General features: G+C 45.8%; 1 protein-coding gene and 1 long non-coding RNA gene across 2 annotated transcripts in view; one reads left to right on the forward strand and one right to left on the reverse strand.

Annotated features, from left to right (window-relative positions):
• Positions 1-11,145, reverse strand: part of Samd5 (sterile alpha motif domain containing 5) — a 49,361-nt gene extending 38,216 nt beyond the window's left edge. Inside the window, exon 1 of the mRNA NM_001108901.1 lies at positions 10,399-11,145. Within this exon, the coding sequence (NP_001102371.1) occupies positions 10,399-10,857 (459 nt within the window). The 5' untranslated portion in view covers positions 10,858-11,145. The remainder of the gene's footprint in view (positions 1-10,398) is intronic.
• Positions 11,146-12,303: 1,158 nt separating this feature from the next.
• On the forward strand, positions 12,304-15,103 carry LOC120098775 (uncharacterized). Its single transcript, XR_005497180.2, has 2 exons — positions 12,304-13,625; positions 14,837-15,103. It is a non-coding gene; the product is annotated as an uncharacterized LOC120098775 (long non-coding RNA).
• Positions 15,104-15,408: the final 305 nt, after the last annotated feature.

Genomic DNA, 15,408 nt, shown 5'->3' on the forward strand with positions numbered 1-15,408 from the left:
ACATGGAGACATGTATCCCAATTGCTGCCTGTAGGTGTCAAAATGACTTCCTAATGGGAACCAAGAGGTGGCTCCATGGATAACAGAGCTTATTACACAAGAATGAGGGCCTGATCTCCAGCAATCATGAGGAAAGCCAAGCATGCCCCCCACACACACATATATACCCCCACCCTGGGGAGGACAGAAAAAGAAAGATCACTGGAGAGCGTTTGCCTCCAATCTAGCTGTGGGGTCAGTAGAAAGCTCTGTCTCAAAGGGAGTAGAGAGAGGTAAAGCAAGACACCCGTATTACCTCCTCTGGTTTTCATAGACACACACATCTATGTTTACATCACAGAGCTATACCACGCCCACAAACATATACCCCTACATGAAAAAACACATGCCCTATCCATAATCCTCATCAGTATCATTGATAAGATATTTCTTCTGGGCAAGACTGAGGGAACACACGTGGAGCTTCAGGGGTCTGCAAAACTCATCAAGTTCATAGCTCCTAGCCCATGCCTTTCTGGTTTACATGGATTAAGATAGTGCAGACATCCCATTACACAGTTGACTCCACACCCACGGAATGGCTCCAAGAGTCCTTCAAGGAGAGTAAACTTGGGGTGTCACACCTGCGTCGTAGTACCAAATATTCCCAAGAAAACCGATCAACCCAAAACAAGAGCAGTAGTATCAGGATATATAAAAGCAAAACAATAACACGTGAGTTACTTCAACTCTATTAGTCCTATGTGGCCACTTGGAGTTTATGTATTAAAATTTTTAATGAGTAAACCAGAATATAGTATGCAAGCAGAAATAGCTGAGTGAAAATTCTATTCAATTAGATGGCACACTTCCCTGAAGTTTGAACACTTTATCTCATTTAATTATTAATTGTTTTAACAGCAAGGAATAGATAACATAATAGTGAATTATTGCATGACTCACTTAAAATAATTTGTCAAATAAAGATAAAATATTGAATTATGATTTACTTGTGTCAAGTATGGTAGGTGCATCTTTAGTCTGTGTTCTTAGAGGAAAAAAAAATCTTAGAACTTGTCCTCTCTGTTCATTATGGGTTCTGTTAGTAGTGAATACCTACGAATTGTTTTTCTTGTCTTTCTGACCTGTTCAGAATGAAGTAGATCTCATTTTGTTTATGTTTGTAACATTATGTAAATTTAACAGTAAGATTTTTAGAGCTCCTCAGACCATTTATTTCAATTAGAAGTGGTAATAAGATCTCTTTAAACCATTAGATGTCACTTAGTCTTTATGGAAGACAAATCGTATGCTTAATGCCTCTTGGCATGTTCCACACTCACTGGTCTTTAATAGTTTTTATATTGACTGAAAACAAATATCGTCTTATTTCCTCTCCTATTTCTTCCCAAGCCCGAATCAGTGGTCAATTTAAATAGCAACATTTCATAAAATGTAGGAAAGAACTGATAAAATCCATTCACCCCAATACCAGGAGTGGTAATAAGAAGTCTGCTTCAGCCAGGGGATACATGTCACCTTGACCATTATCCTGACTATGAGCTCACGAAGCTACAAGCAGTCCCTAATGCACCACCCTTCACCTCAGTAAATGCTCTTCCAAGTATCCCTGGCTACCACTTGCTATCTTAAGAGCCAGCCTCAGTCTTCATCTTGTGACAGAACTTAAGGGAAAAAAAGTCACTTCCTGGCACGCCTTTCCATGTAAGAGCAGACACCAGTCTGGTCTTGTGACAGGGCACCCTTTATCTCTAACATCATTTCCCACCCCACCCCCCCCACCTCAAGTGGAGGAAAAGCAAGTTGAAATGCTGTTATGGCTTGACTTGGAAGCATCAGGAAGGAATTTGCAAGAACATAAAAATAAGCAAATGCCAAGCCCTAAGGAAACCATAGCACCGTCTGAATCCTGAGTAATCTATCAAGTGCAGCACAGAAAATGGATTTCTCTGCATTCCGCCTCAGTCCACCCCAGTGCACCACTGACACCTTTACCATAATTACCTTTTGGCAGCAATTGGTACTGGTGGTTTTCTTATTTGAAAATACCATAGAACCATTTGTTGTAGGTTACGAATCCTTCCGGGAAAGTTTCCATATTGGCAAACATGAATTCACACTAAGGGCTTGGTTTGTTTTTTTGTTGTTGTTGTTTTTTTGTTTTTGTCATAAAAATACAAAAAGGTTTATAAATGCCATACATTCTAAAAGCCCCTCTATACATTACAGCAAAATTACGTTGTTTCGCTGACAGGTTCTGTCTCCATCTCACAGTTGGTTAAACGCCACCCTCTTTTTTTTTTTTTTTTTTTTTTTGGTTCTTTTTTTCGGAGCTGGGGACCGAACCCAGGGCCTTGCGCTTCCTAGGCAAGCGCTCTGCCACTGAGCCAAATCCCCAACCCCAAACGCCACCCTCTTAATTGCCTTGTTTGGTTCCAATGACAGTAGATGCTTACCCCCAAGTCAGTCCTACCTGAGAAGAGTCGGAGCTCACTGCCATAAAAGACCCTCCAAAAGCATGTCCGTGCCTGTGGAGTTCAAGAAATGCTCCGGATATCCGGCAATACTATAATCTTCTAAGTGGGCACTTTGAAGACCTAATTTTGAATAGTTTAGTTTTTAAGAAATGACTTCCACTACAATCTGACCGGTGGAACTGACTAGAAATGGTAGAGGATGAAACTTCTACCTTGGGTTTACTACCAAGTACATGGGCATTACCAAATCCCTACTTCTGGTGTCAGGAGGCCATGCCATGCACAGAGCCTCTGAGTTCAGTGGCATAGAGCTCTCTGTGTGTATTACACGCCAGAAGAAGTTGAGGTACCTGAGAGAACCCTGAAAGAAGAGCAGCTGGGGATGACTAAGCCAAGCACTCACCATAAGCCACGCTGTTCATCTGCCAAATGCTCTTCCTGGAGTCTGTTAATACGGCCCACCAGAAGCATTTTGATATCAGCTAGCAATGACATCAGTGCACCTTCACCGCCTGACCTCTAGGCAGGCAGTCTCCTCTAGCCAGATGTGGAAGTTCATGCCTGTAATCCCAGCACCCAAGACATGGAGGAAGGCAGATTCTCTGAGTTCTATGCTGGCTTGAGCTACAGAATATCACTTTTGGAGAAAAAAAAAAACTAAAAATTAAAAATAGATCAAATTTTATGATTTAATTTTCCTGTTTGCGCAATGCCAATGTATACACTTGGCGTGTTCGTTTAACAAGTTTTAAAGAACTTAAACCATTCTTCAAAAGGAAAAGTGTATCATGATTAAGGCGTGGAGCACTGAGTTCCTGAAGTGAGGCACCAGCCCTAAGATCACTTGTTTTAAGCTTTACCAGACAACAAAAAGGAGGCCACAGCTACGCTGAGTCACCTGGACTTCCCAATTACCACAGCCTTGAGTGTGAAACCTGACGGGTGGTTTGCTACCAAAGTCTCAGACAAGCAGTAAGCTTAGCTGGGGACTATAGACCTACACCTTGATCAGAACAGGGGTCCTAAGGCCAGAGTCCCACAGCCAGACTCAGCACCCTACTTCATTTAATTTGGTAATCAGAATAGTCATGGGAAAAGAGGACAACCAGCTGCTGCTGAAGGGGAATCGGGAGCACCGAGCCATGACGGGCCTGAGGTTTAGATGCCTTTGAGTCATTTGTGAATTGGACATTTAAAGGAACCACTTTTCAAACATAAGGTTTTTATTAAGTAAAGCGACACATGCATTTATCATCCATGGAATTCCCTTTCCTGTTCAAGGATTCTATGCAGAAGCTAATGTTTGTCTGTTTGTTTATTATTTTATTATTATTATTCCTCTTATTAAAAATCTGCCTCTATCTCTCAAACACACACACACCATACACACATACCCCCCCCACACACACACCATACACACACACACCACACACACACACACACCATACACACACACACACCATACACACACACCACACACACACACCATACACACACACACCACACACACACACACACACACCATACACACACACCACACACACACACACACACACCATACACACACACCACACACACACACACACACCATACACACACACCACACACACACACACCACACACACACACACCATACACACACACCACACACACCACACACACACACACACCATACACACACACCACACACACACACCATACACACACACACACACACACACACACACACACACACACCCACCTCCATCTATATATCACATTTTATTCAACAGAGATCTTGGTCACGTATCTCCTCCATATTACCTCACCGTGTTCCTGGACCTTGATGGCTTGGGCAATTCGAGAAAGATGGAAACAGTTACTCCAAACCTCCTGGTAATACATTTGCAGATCAGAAAGGTATGAGACAAGTCTGACAAAGATGCAGAAGGCTTCCGCCTCAGGAAATCTTCAGACGTCCTACAGTTTGGGATGGTGCACGGTGAAGTACAAGGAGGCTAAGTTGTAGCAGCTTCCACCCTCCCACAACCGAAAAAGAGGCGCAGTATGCAAAGCCCCAAGTGCTTCTCTGCACTTGAGAGGCTACGTTTGGGTAGGCTACTCCAGCCTGTTAGTACGAAACCGGAGAAGCTGCTAGTTAGAAGCCCCCAAACAACAGAAGGTCTCCAGCAGGTCCAGTCTAGAGTTAAGTCACTCAGTCACTTGGGCCATATGACCCTGTAGATCTGATGATGCCTGGAGTGCTCAAGGCAGACAAAGAGAAGCCATTTGGAGCCCTTGGCAAGACCTTGTTTAGGTGAATCACACTGTAAGCCCTTAGGACTTTTCAAATGAGGTCATGCCATTCCCTCAATCTTGAACTTGTAGCCTCCAGAACTGGCAGAGAACACATTTGCATTGTCTTAAACGGCAAATACCCCGTGTGTGGTATTTGTTGGAGCAGCTCTAGACAGACATGATGTTGATCTCATAAGTTCAGGAGACTGAGATCATCAAACCCACTTAACAACCCCAAGAGGCAGCCAATCGAGTTGCCTTCTCCTGCAGTGCTGCCCAGGTAACCTAGGGCAGAAGAGAGCTGGGACTTACATTGAGCATCTAGTCTGAGCCAGAGTTCATAACCATTACACTACATTGTCCACAGTGGGATAGAAATGTACAATGCTGTTCTCCCCAGGGGAACTCCAAAAGCCGTATAACTCACAGAAAACTGGTGAAGTTTGGGAGAGGAATGTCCATGCTACTCTCAGCACATGACTTTCAGAGCAGATAATATGTAAAGGAAGACAGAAGCCTCCTTCCTGGTGGCTCAAATGCTTGGCATGTCTACTTACACTTGATAGTTCATAAGGAATTGATTTTGATCCTAGTGGAGGACCCCCCCCTTTCCAGACACTGTGAGAATCCCACTTATTTCCTCTAATCCTTGCTACACTGGATAACTCTGCGTGTTCTACAGGGCCAGCATTTTATCTCCTTCAGTATCACTTAAGCTCTTTTGTTTTTTAAATGTCATCATTAATTTACTCTCCTTTCCCCCACAATTGATTCTTTTTCTCATTGAAATAAACACGAGCGTCAAATATTCTGATGTCTAGTGTTTATAAAAATAACACTGATCTTTGATAGGGTCCAAGTACCATGTATCAGGTACTGAGCTCAGCACTGCAAATACAAGCAAAGATCATGTCTGCAGCAAACTGTCATTCTAATGCTAGGGCCCAATCTATGTCATACGTTCAATATTGATTAAATGGAAGAAGAATGGATAGGTGGATGGGTCAATGGATAGAGGAACAGACAAGCTGGTAGATTAAAGAAGGCAAAGATGGATAGGTGGAAGGGTGGATGGGTGGATGGGTAGATGGGTAAGATATAACAAATGCACATGTCAGTGGACAGCAGAGGGTCCACTTATATGCGAACTCTACAGCTCATAAACTGTCATGAGCATGAAGAAAACATCCACTCTTGTTTCCTCCCCATCTCTCCTTTCTACAGTGTTCCAACTGGACTGAAAGAAAAAGAAAAAGCCTAGAAGGATCTAGACCGAGGATATTTGGGGATATTAGTTGAACTGGAAAAGCTAAAGTTTGTCAGCTTCCAGTCTGTCCTGGTAAAGTCACACACACAGAAGGAATTCTTGGGAGGAACAATATTTATTGTCATGTCAGCTTCTGCCAAGACCCCAGGCAAAATTCCAAAGGACACAGCATGTCTCTGCCAAGATCTCTTCCTTTCTAGTACTCTGTGCCCTACGCACAAGTCTTAGTGGCAACTTTTTCTTTCCAAATTCCTTCCTCTTAGGCTACCTCCTCTGAGGACACCTCGAAGCCTTCTTACCATTACCTTGTTAATTTAATCTATACTAATGTGTGAATGACGATTACCATCTCTACAACATTATTAAACAAGGCTACACTAATTTAAATACTTGCTTCCGCTGGTGGAGGCACAAGAAGACATTTCCTAAGGAAGAGCTGTAGAAGTCTATCCAGAAGACGGCTCAGCGGGTATGGAAGCTCACTGAGCAAGCCTGGTGACATAAGTTCAAACCCAAGTAAAAGCTGAGGAGGTGAATCCATTCCACAAAGCTGTCTTCTGATCTTTACACATGTAATGTGACATATGCAACACTCTCTCATGCACACATATCACATACAGAATGACAATAATGAATTAAAAGTTTTTAAAGAACTCTACAAATCTACCCCATGAGTATCCTACCTGGTTACAATCTCCAGTTTCTCTGCCTTGAAACACCATGGTTTCTAGTGCTTTCCAGAATTCTGCTTCCTCCTTTGTCTCTGCTAACGTGCCCCATATTCCTAGTTCATGTAAAAAAGTTTGATGCCCTGTTCATGGCATCCTGTGCGTCCCACCAAAACAGTGCAACAATTATTATTGTAGATTGTATCATATGTCTTCCCTGCTAGTCCCTACAATCTTGGAGGACAGGATGCCTGCATCCTGCCAATCGCAGTAAGCTAGAACCTAAGGAAGGTATGGGGTAGAGAAGCTTGGTCACAAAAAAAGTCACATGTATAAAAGTGTACATGAAAAGTATATACATTTATACTTGTATATTTGTGCATATAAGCATGACCCGTAGTAGAGTTAGAGATCACAGTAATGAGAAACTCTAAAAAGAGGCACCAAGGGACTCATCCATGTCTTCTGACTTAAAGCCCGATATCCGCAAACTCTTGGTTTTCCAATGTGAAGGAAAAACAAGAAAACCTTTCTTTTCCTTAGAGTTTAGCTCATTGACCAGGAAACCTGGGGGTGTTTTACTGATGCAAGTCCTACAGTCCTTTCCAGTCATTCTTGAAAAAATTCTTCAATTCACAATTCACTTCAGAAGGCTCACCAACCCCACCATGACACCTTTGGCATGATCACCTCTAAACCACACAGTATTTTCATTGCAGTACAATGTCCTAAAGATTGGCCATGCTTGTGACTGCCAGGGAGAGTGAGTCTACCCTACCAACCTGAATTCTCATTCCATGTAATGAGCGGTATACATTCTGATAATGACCATGACAGAGCCAAGGTACAGAAGAAAATTTACATTGTAAAGAAAAGGTCCCAGCTCTGTTCATGGGAGAAATAATTGCATCAGAAAACAAAATCCCACGCAATAGGAAATCTAGAACTTGAGAAGCCATCATATATAAACAGCAAATTCCAAAGAAACAACGTGAGTTGCTACTTCATAGTTGGGTGTTCAGTTTTATATGCATTAATTATGATTTAATTCCTACGTCAATATGTGTTCTTTCATACAATGAAGCTCTCCATATCTATATATTGGTTCCTCAGAAGGAGCATCTTGAAGAGGGTAATGGGACTATTACTGCCCCCAGTTGATTTTTTCCATCAGTTAAAGAAAGAAAATTAAATCCACATAGAAAGCAAAATCAACTGGGCAGTGGTGGTAGTGGCATATGCAGTTAATCCCAGCACTAGAGAGGTAGATACAGGCAGATCTCTGTGAGTTCAAGGCCAACCTGGTATACAGAGCTAGTTCTAGGAATAGCCAGTGCTACACAAAGGAACCTGTCTTTAAAAATCAGCAGCAACAATAACAACAAAGTAAAAGTGGACAAGTTTTATTGGTAAGCATTACCGCAATGGGATATTTAGGTAAAAGTAAACTGGAAGGCTGTGCCTGGTGGCACATGCCTATAGTTCTAATACTTTGAGAGGCAGAGTTTGAAGACAGTTTAGGCTGCACAGATTAACTAAATAAAGTTGACAGAAGTAACTCTTTACGTGGAAAATAAACAGTGTCGATGCAAGTTGAATTTTTTTTTATACAAATCTGACCTACAAAAATGTGTTGCCGTTAGGTGTGCTGGTCACACCTGTGATCCCGGCGCTCAAGAGGCAGAGACAGAAAAATCTGGAGTCCAAGTCCAGCCTCAGCTATACAATGAGTTCCTAAGCTTTAAGAGATCCTGCTGACCGGAAGACGGGGAAACGCGTTGCCACGTTACTTATTGATCTAAGCAGGAATCACAGCCCAAAGCCTCTGCTCAAACACTGTGTTCGTCCCTTAGACGCTTCCCCACTTGTCAATCTGATGTTTGGGCTCATCCTGTTTTGCCTTGTAAGAATGGAACCAAAATGTATGGCTTTAATGCCATCCACTCTCATGCCGGGCGAACACGCTCACCCATCCTCTTAGTGACGCTGCACTACAGTAGTTGAAGATCAAACCAGCCCTGACAAGTAGCTGCCTTCTTTTTGTTCGGGGTTTGAACGGAGCCCTCCCTCCATTACACACCTCTTGGCGCAGGCTCACTTTACTTTCTGGTATATTAGTAACAAACATTTGGCCTCCTGCTCCTTTGGTACTGGAATAAACTTCTGTTCCGCTGACCGTGGTCCTTCCTAACCACACTGGACTTCCTTCAGGCTAGCGCAGCATGGGATTGCGCTCCTCCAGTCTTGATCCCAGCACCCATCCATGGTCCTGTGGTAGCAGGCAGCTGGGACACGTGCTTGAGGCAAACCTCCTTTCTAACCTAGCCTCCTTAGAAAAACGTTCTGAGGCAGGTGATCACTGTTGCCCACCCCCACCAAACACCTCCTGCAAGATAGCAGAAGGATGGTAGTGAACCATTATTCCCTTTTACCAAATCTACTTTGTGCGCCACTCGCCCTGAATTTGCTTCCTTTAGGCACTGTGACCTTCACTTGAGGTGATAGAGCACCTCTGGGGCTAATGCCACCCACACAGCATTTAGACCAGCCGCTTCCTCCTGTGGTGTTGTGTTAACACTCCTAGCCTGCTGCATAGTTCTTCTCACAGCCTTTCAGCTAGGCTTCTCCAGGTCCCTTGTTTTCAGGCTGAGATGCTCATTTTCCTGTGAGTTCCAGGCAATGCCAGACATTACCTGTGCTGTCAGCATCTCTGCCAAATTGGCACTCTCTAGGAGGACAGCTCCAGAAACGAAGCCAGACCAGTTCACTTCACTAAGCCAAAGCAACCCCCTTGAAGCTAGAAACAGTGCTCCGGTGTGTGAAGACGCACTTTCTGGTACTTGATTGCTCAAACCCCACTCCACATGTCTGCTCGCCTCACAGGGCAGCTGTGAGAACTTGAAGCCTGCTCTTGAGTGTGAGAATTCCTTTCTAGGCACTGAAATGCCATTTCCTCCTGTCCTTCCTCACACTTACCTACTTGGAGTTTTGAGAAGAATCCACCTTCCTTTCAACTGAATCTGTAAACTGAACCAGTAATACCAGTGACCCCTAATTATCAGCACCCCATTACCCTGGAATACTTAAAGCTTAAGGAACCTCTCTCCTTTGAATAGGCACATGTTTTGTGTTTATTCCCACCCCTGCCCCCAACACACACACACACACACACACACACACACACACACACACACACACACACACACACACACACACTCTGGTTCGTGTTAATGATACACTTTTCAATAGCTTGGAATTGAGACCAGCAGGCCCTGAATTCCCACTCCTCTTGGAAGTTTCTCAAAACTCAGGGTGGGGGGGAAAGTAAAGAAAAAGAGGAAGGCTGAAAATTGAAAGACAGATGTGACCCGTCCTTTTGGCGTTCTTCCAAGCCAGACACTGCTAGAGGCACTGGATTTCCCGGTGGCCACCAAAAGCAAGCACCCATTGCCCTGGACCAGATAGTCGAGCATGTATGCCAGGGTGTCGTATACCCAGTTAAGAGTTTGCAAAATCTGAATGAGCAGTTATTATTAGTGACGCCGGGATGGAAGGGATACATAGAAACGCAGTAAACTGGAGAACCAGACAGCCCAAACACTCTGGTTTCTCAAATGTCACCTAGGCTGACTGTTGAGCCGCCACAGAAGCGCCAGGCCTGGTCCCCTCCCTCCGTGTCCCCAAGGTCGCCTTGGCCGCGCCTCCTTACCTTGCGCGAGTATGGGGGTTTGCTCAGGTGAATGCCATCGCGGACCAGCTTATCCCGGATCATGATCTTCAGTTTCAGCTTAGGGTAGCTCACCAGCTCCCTGCTGCGGGGAGCGCTTGGCTGGCCACGGGGGTCCCCGCGAGTGCCCTGGGCTGAGCCGCCACATGGCTCCCCCCGGCGGCTTGGGGGCACCGCGTCCACCAGCGGTGCGGGTGACACGGGCTGCGGTTCGAGTGTGAAGTAGAGGCCGGCAGCGGCAGCGTCCTGTTCCCGCAGCCGGTGCACAGCCTCCAGGATGCGGCGGCGGTGCGCGGGAGCCAGCACCCCGATGGCGTCCAGGTCCGGGTCTCCGATCTGCTTGCACACTTCCAGGTCATCGTAGCCATTATCCACGAAGGACTCCGCGTACTGAGGGAGCTGTAACGCTTTCAGCCACTCGTAAACTATGTTGGTGCACATGGCTGAGACTCGGAACTCGCCGGCTAGTACCCAAGTGACACGGACCGCACCAGTTCTTGCAACTTTTAATCCTCTCGTGGAAGGGGGTGGAGAGAAGAAACGGCAGGAAAAGTTTCTCCGTTAGTGGTTAGGCTCCGGCCGCAGAGTCAAAGCCATGGGAAGCAGCCGCGGAGGGAGCGAGCGTGAACGAGGAGCGTCTAGCAGCGAAGTGGATTCCCCGAGCAGGCGCGGCGCTCGCGGGCACTGGCGGCTGGGCGAACGGCTCGGCTCCGCGCCGCCCCTGGATGCGCGGCCACCGCGGGGAGGGGCGCGCAGGCGGGGCCGGGCACACCCCTCGCACCCACCCGCGCGGGTCACCGTCGCGCCGCGCCGCCCAGAAGGTTCCCCAGCTGGGGCAGTTCTGAGGCTGCACGCAGCATGTCGCTTTCTGGCCGTCTCCGTGGAGGTCTACACCCGGGTCCCCACGCCGTGGAGGCGGCTTCAGCCAGCAGACCCGTGGATGATGGCGAGCGCCTGGTCTTTGCGCTTGTCAGTCACTGTCGTTCCCGGGGTCACGGTGACCCGGTGGCTATTAAGCTTCCGGACTCCGGTGGCTGCCCTGGATATCTTTTGACATTTCTTTTGAATCCGATTTCTCCAAATCCCTAGATTTCTCTTCGCTCAGTTCCCAAGCCAATGGTGACTCTCTCCTGAGTGCAAGGGTAGGACCCCGTCACCCCACTGGGCTGAGCGAAGCTGTTGAGTCCAGTGTCCCTTCTCCTTTCCTGATGCACGTAGAATGTCCCTTCAAAGGAGCTGGCTGCTAGGCTCCAACAGCTCGGCGTGTCTGCCTCTGTGGTCCTGCGCTCTGTGCCCCGAGCAGCTACGTTTTGGCAGCAGGGTGGGCGCCACGTGGGGACCGTCCAGCCTGATGAGCGCCCCCTCCCCCTCGCTACAGCTACTCACGCCGGGTGGGCGTCGGGAGGGGCACGGCTGCTCCCACTGCCTTCCTTCCAAGGCAGTCTGATCTGCGAAAGTTTGGGGTGGGTTATTACTTTCTCCTTCGTCAGAGCATCCCTACCTGATCCACATCCCTTCCCACGCCCACCCACCTTTCTTCCCGCCACACAAGCACACCGCCTTGTGTCAGACCCCTTCAGTCTCCCCTGCCTTTTGCTTTCTCTCCACCTCTCATCATAGCCCTTCTGCCCCGGGTGGCTCCATGCCCAGGGACAAGAGAGGTTTTCTTCCTGAGACAGGGATCACAGCAGACTCTCCCCTCTCTGCCCCAGGATCGCGGGTTAATCGATACACCACCTTGCAGCTCGTGTTAAAGAGAACGCTAGGGCATCTAGTACTTTTCTCCTGGATGGGAGTGACAAAATCAACTAAGATTCCGCCCTGGTGCCCATGGCCCAGCTTTGGGGATTTGGGGGATGGGATGGTGGGGGACGGGGAGGGATGACAACCGGAGCTCCTGGGCCGCATTTCCCTGCATCTGATCTTTTGGGGGAGAAGATAGAACCCTAAGAAACCTTGCAGGCAGCAACAATTTTCTCCCCTTTCACAAAAGTAACAGTCAGCTTCACTTTTGAGCTAGACTTGGCCCATGCCTTTCCTCAAAGAGTCCTCCTGGGGCCATACCTCTCGCTAGTCATGACACTGATGATGGTACTACCCATCAGTGGTTTTAGAGTCGTCCCCCCCTTGTCTCCAGGATCTTTAGTTGTAGGTCAGGGACTCTCTCTCAAAATACCTGATATGGGTGCACCAAAAATGCTTCCTGTATTTCTATAGTTGTTGGGGTCCGGGTGCTGAGTCCCAAGCTCCTGGTTCCAAAAGTCTCACATTGAAAAATAGCTACCAGGAAGAACGCAAATAGCTATCTCTTCTATTTGGGAAGAGGACAAACACAACGTCGTGGAGCTGTATATGTCCACATTCCTAGATCGCCGGAGTCTATTTCCTGAGCCTAGATTATGGTTCTGGTCCTGGAGCGATGCTCTGGTTCCCCAGACCTTCCCTACCTAGGACAGATGGTAACTAATCCTCCGTCCCTGGCCAAAGCAAGCTCACAGTGCCCTCTTGTGTCCAAGTGCTGGAATTTTAAGGCGTTGCCCGAGTTCCAAACTTGTTTTGTTCAGCTGAAGGAAGAGGGTTTTGTGGTTCCTATTCTCCTTCTTAAAGTACAGACAATGTCCTCGTGTGTAGCTTTATATCTCAATGATTTGACATGAAAACCTTTGGTGTTTTGGGTTTCGGTTTTCCAGTAGTTTCAAAAAAAAATACGCTTCAAGGGAACAGAAGTTCTCTGAAAATACTTCTTCAGAACTTAATATTGTATGCCAGGCATCTCCGTTTATGTCTAATATATATGTGGCTATTGATAGTGTTATCCTCTATCTTACAGAAAAAAGAAGATACATCTGTGGAACATTCCCTCCTCATTAGTTCGCTGTAGAGTAAGGGGCAGATAACTATGAAGAAAGAAACCCAGGGCCAGGCTTCCAGCCACTGGACGTCCTAGTTTCCCAGCAGTTGCTAGAGGGACCAGCAGGAAACCTTGGGCCGCTTATAAAAGCCGAGTCTCTTATTTATTTCAGCTGTTTGTTTGATTTCTAGAAAAGGAGGCTTAGAGCTCTTGAGTTTATTGCCCTGGCTATTCTTGCCCAACTTGTTTGAAAAGTCCAATCACGCTACTTAATAGTCCTTTGCTTTCTCAAACACAGCCTCTTCCCCTCCAGGAGCTTCAGGACATTCATTTTGTCTCGTTAATCTTCAGCAAGCCAGTAAGTATTTTTATTTCCATTTTACAATTAGGGAAACTGTATTGGAGGAAGATGAATGGCTTGCCCAAGGTCAAATGGTAAATCAGGATAGAGACAAGAACAAGCCTGTCTTGTTGATGCCCCTCCTCTGCCGTAGGCAACAGGGATTCTCCCTTATTTATGATCGGGGCACTATCCAATTAGGAACCAAAGCATCCTGTGCTCCCGGGAGGGGACAGCTTTTATGAATTAATCATTTGTTAATCAGTCATAAATAAAATCTCCTTGTTTTTGATCTCTCCTTTTCCTCTCTTGCATACGTTTCCCGTGTTTGATCAAGTCTCTGTGTGAAAACTGCTGCTCCCAGTAGACTTCATATATTTCTGAAGTCACAAATACAGAACTTCTATGGTCTCTGTCTCTACTTCCTAGCTGGCACCCAGCTATAGTCCAGAATGAAAAGGCAAAAGTAATGGTTGGGGAGGGGTGGCTAGTTCATGGTCCGGTGGGCAGAGTATAATTTGCTGTGTGGAGTTCAGATTCTGAGTCCAGATATCCCTCGTCTAACTAAAAGGAGTTAGACTGGGTGCAGGGACTGTAATGCTTGTGCTGGGGGAATGGGGAGTATCATCGACAGATGGATTCTAGGAATACTTGAGAGCCAAGTAGCAAAGTCCAGGTTCATTGGGAGACCCTTTCTCATATAATAAAGTTAGAAGTGATCTGTAGATGCTAACTTAACGGTCTCCACATATGACATGTATACAAAGCCAATCACCCTGTACACACACACACACACACACACACACACACACACACACACACACACCATGAGTCATTTTAAGATTTGGAAGCCTTCAGGAGCGAAAAAGGCCATTCCATAGCAACCGCAGCATCCAGATTTGCATAGAGAAAATAGAAATCCAGGAAACTCAAGTTTACATATGTGTCTTACTTACGTTCATATATGTGACAGAGCCCAGACCTCTTCCTCTGGGGCTTGAACTGCATTATCTTTTTTGACGTGGCTATTGTCAAAATTGTATTTATCCATCACTGTTTATTGAGGAGACAGTCAGTACCAAAGCAACAAGCCAAGCGTATGGGGATCTCTTCATTGGTGGAAGCTGGAGAGACCTCACCATACAGAAATTTACCTGGGAGGTTTTTACATTTGTTTGTTTTGCTAAGTTTTGTTTCCTGTTGTTTTGTATGTGTGTTTTTCCATCCAGGTACTAACCGAGTCTGACCCAGATCAGCTTCCAAGAGCAAACACACCCAGAGAGTGTGAAATTGGACCTTGACATTCAGATCGCCTCTCACACACTTTGGTTTTTCAAGTGACTGTCATACTCCCAGTCTTAGCCTTAAAGCCCCAAGATCATTTACCCCCACGAACCTTGACAAATATGTTTACCTTTTGCAAGCTATTTTTGATGGATAATGCTTTCTTGGAGGTTTTTTTTTTTTTCATTAAAGAAAAGAAATTCAAAAAGTAACTCTGCTGATTATTATTTAATACATTCAGGATTGGGCTCGTTTTGTTTGATCCGTTGGCTTAACTTGGTTTTGTTTTTATTTGCAGCAGCAGCTCCTCTTTAAATGAAAGCCACTACTGGTAAAATAGGTTGTGGAGAAAGTTTCTATTTAAATACCATTTCAGAACTATGTAGCAATGATAATAACTATGGAACATGCAAAGTTAACACTGACATTCTCAGTGCAATTAATGATAATTATATTCAGGTTTTAAAGTCTAAATACCAAAAAGCAGCTTGTCTGCTCAGTAACTAGGTTCAAGGTT

Source organism: Rattus norvegicus, chromosome 1 (assembly GCF_036323735.1).
Source record: "Rattus norvegicus strain BN/NHsdMcwi chromosome 1, GRCr8, whole genome shotgun sequence".
In the NCBI taxonomy this organism is placed as follows: domain Eukaryota; kingdom Metazoa; phylum Chordata; class Mammalia; order Rodentia; family Muridae; genus Rattus; species Rattus norvegicus.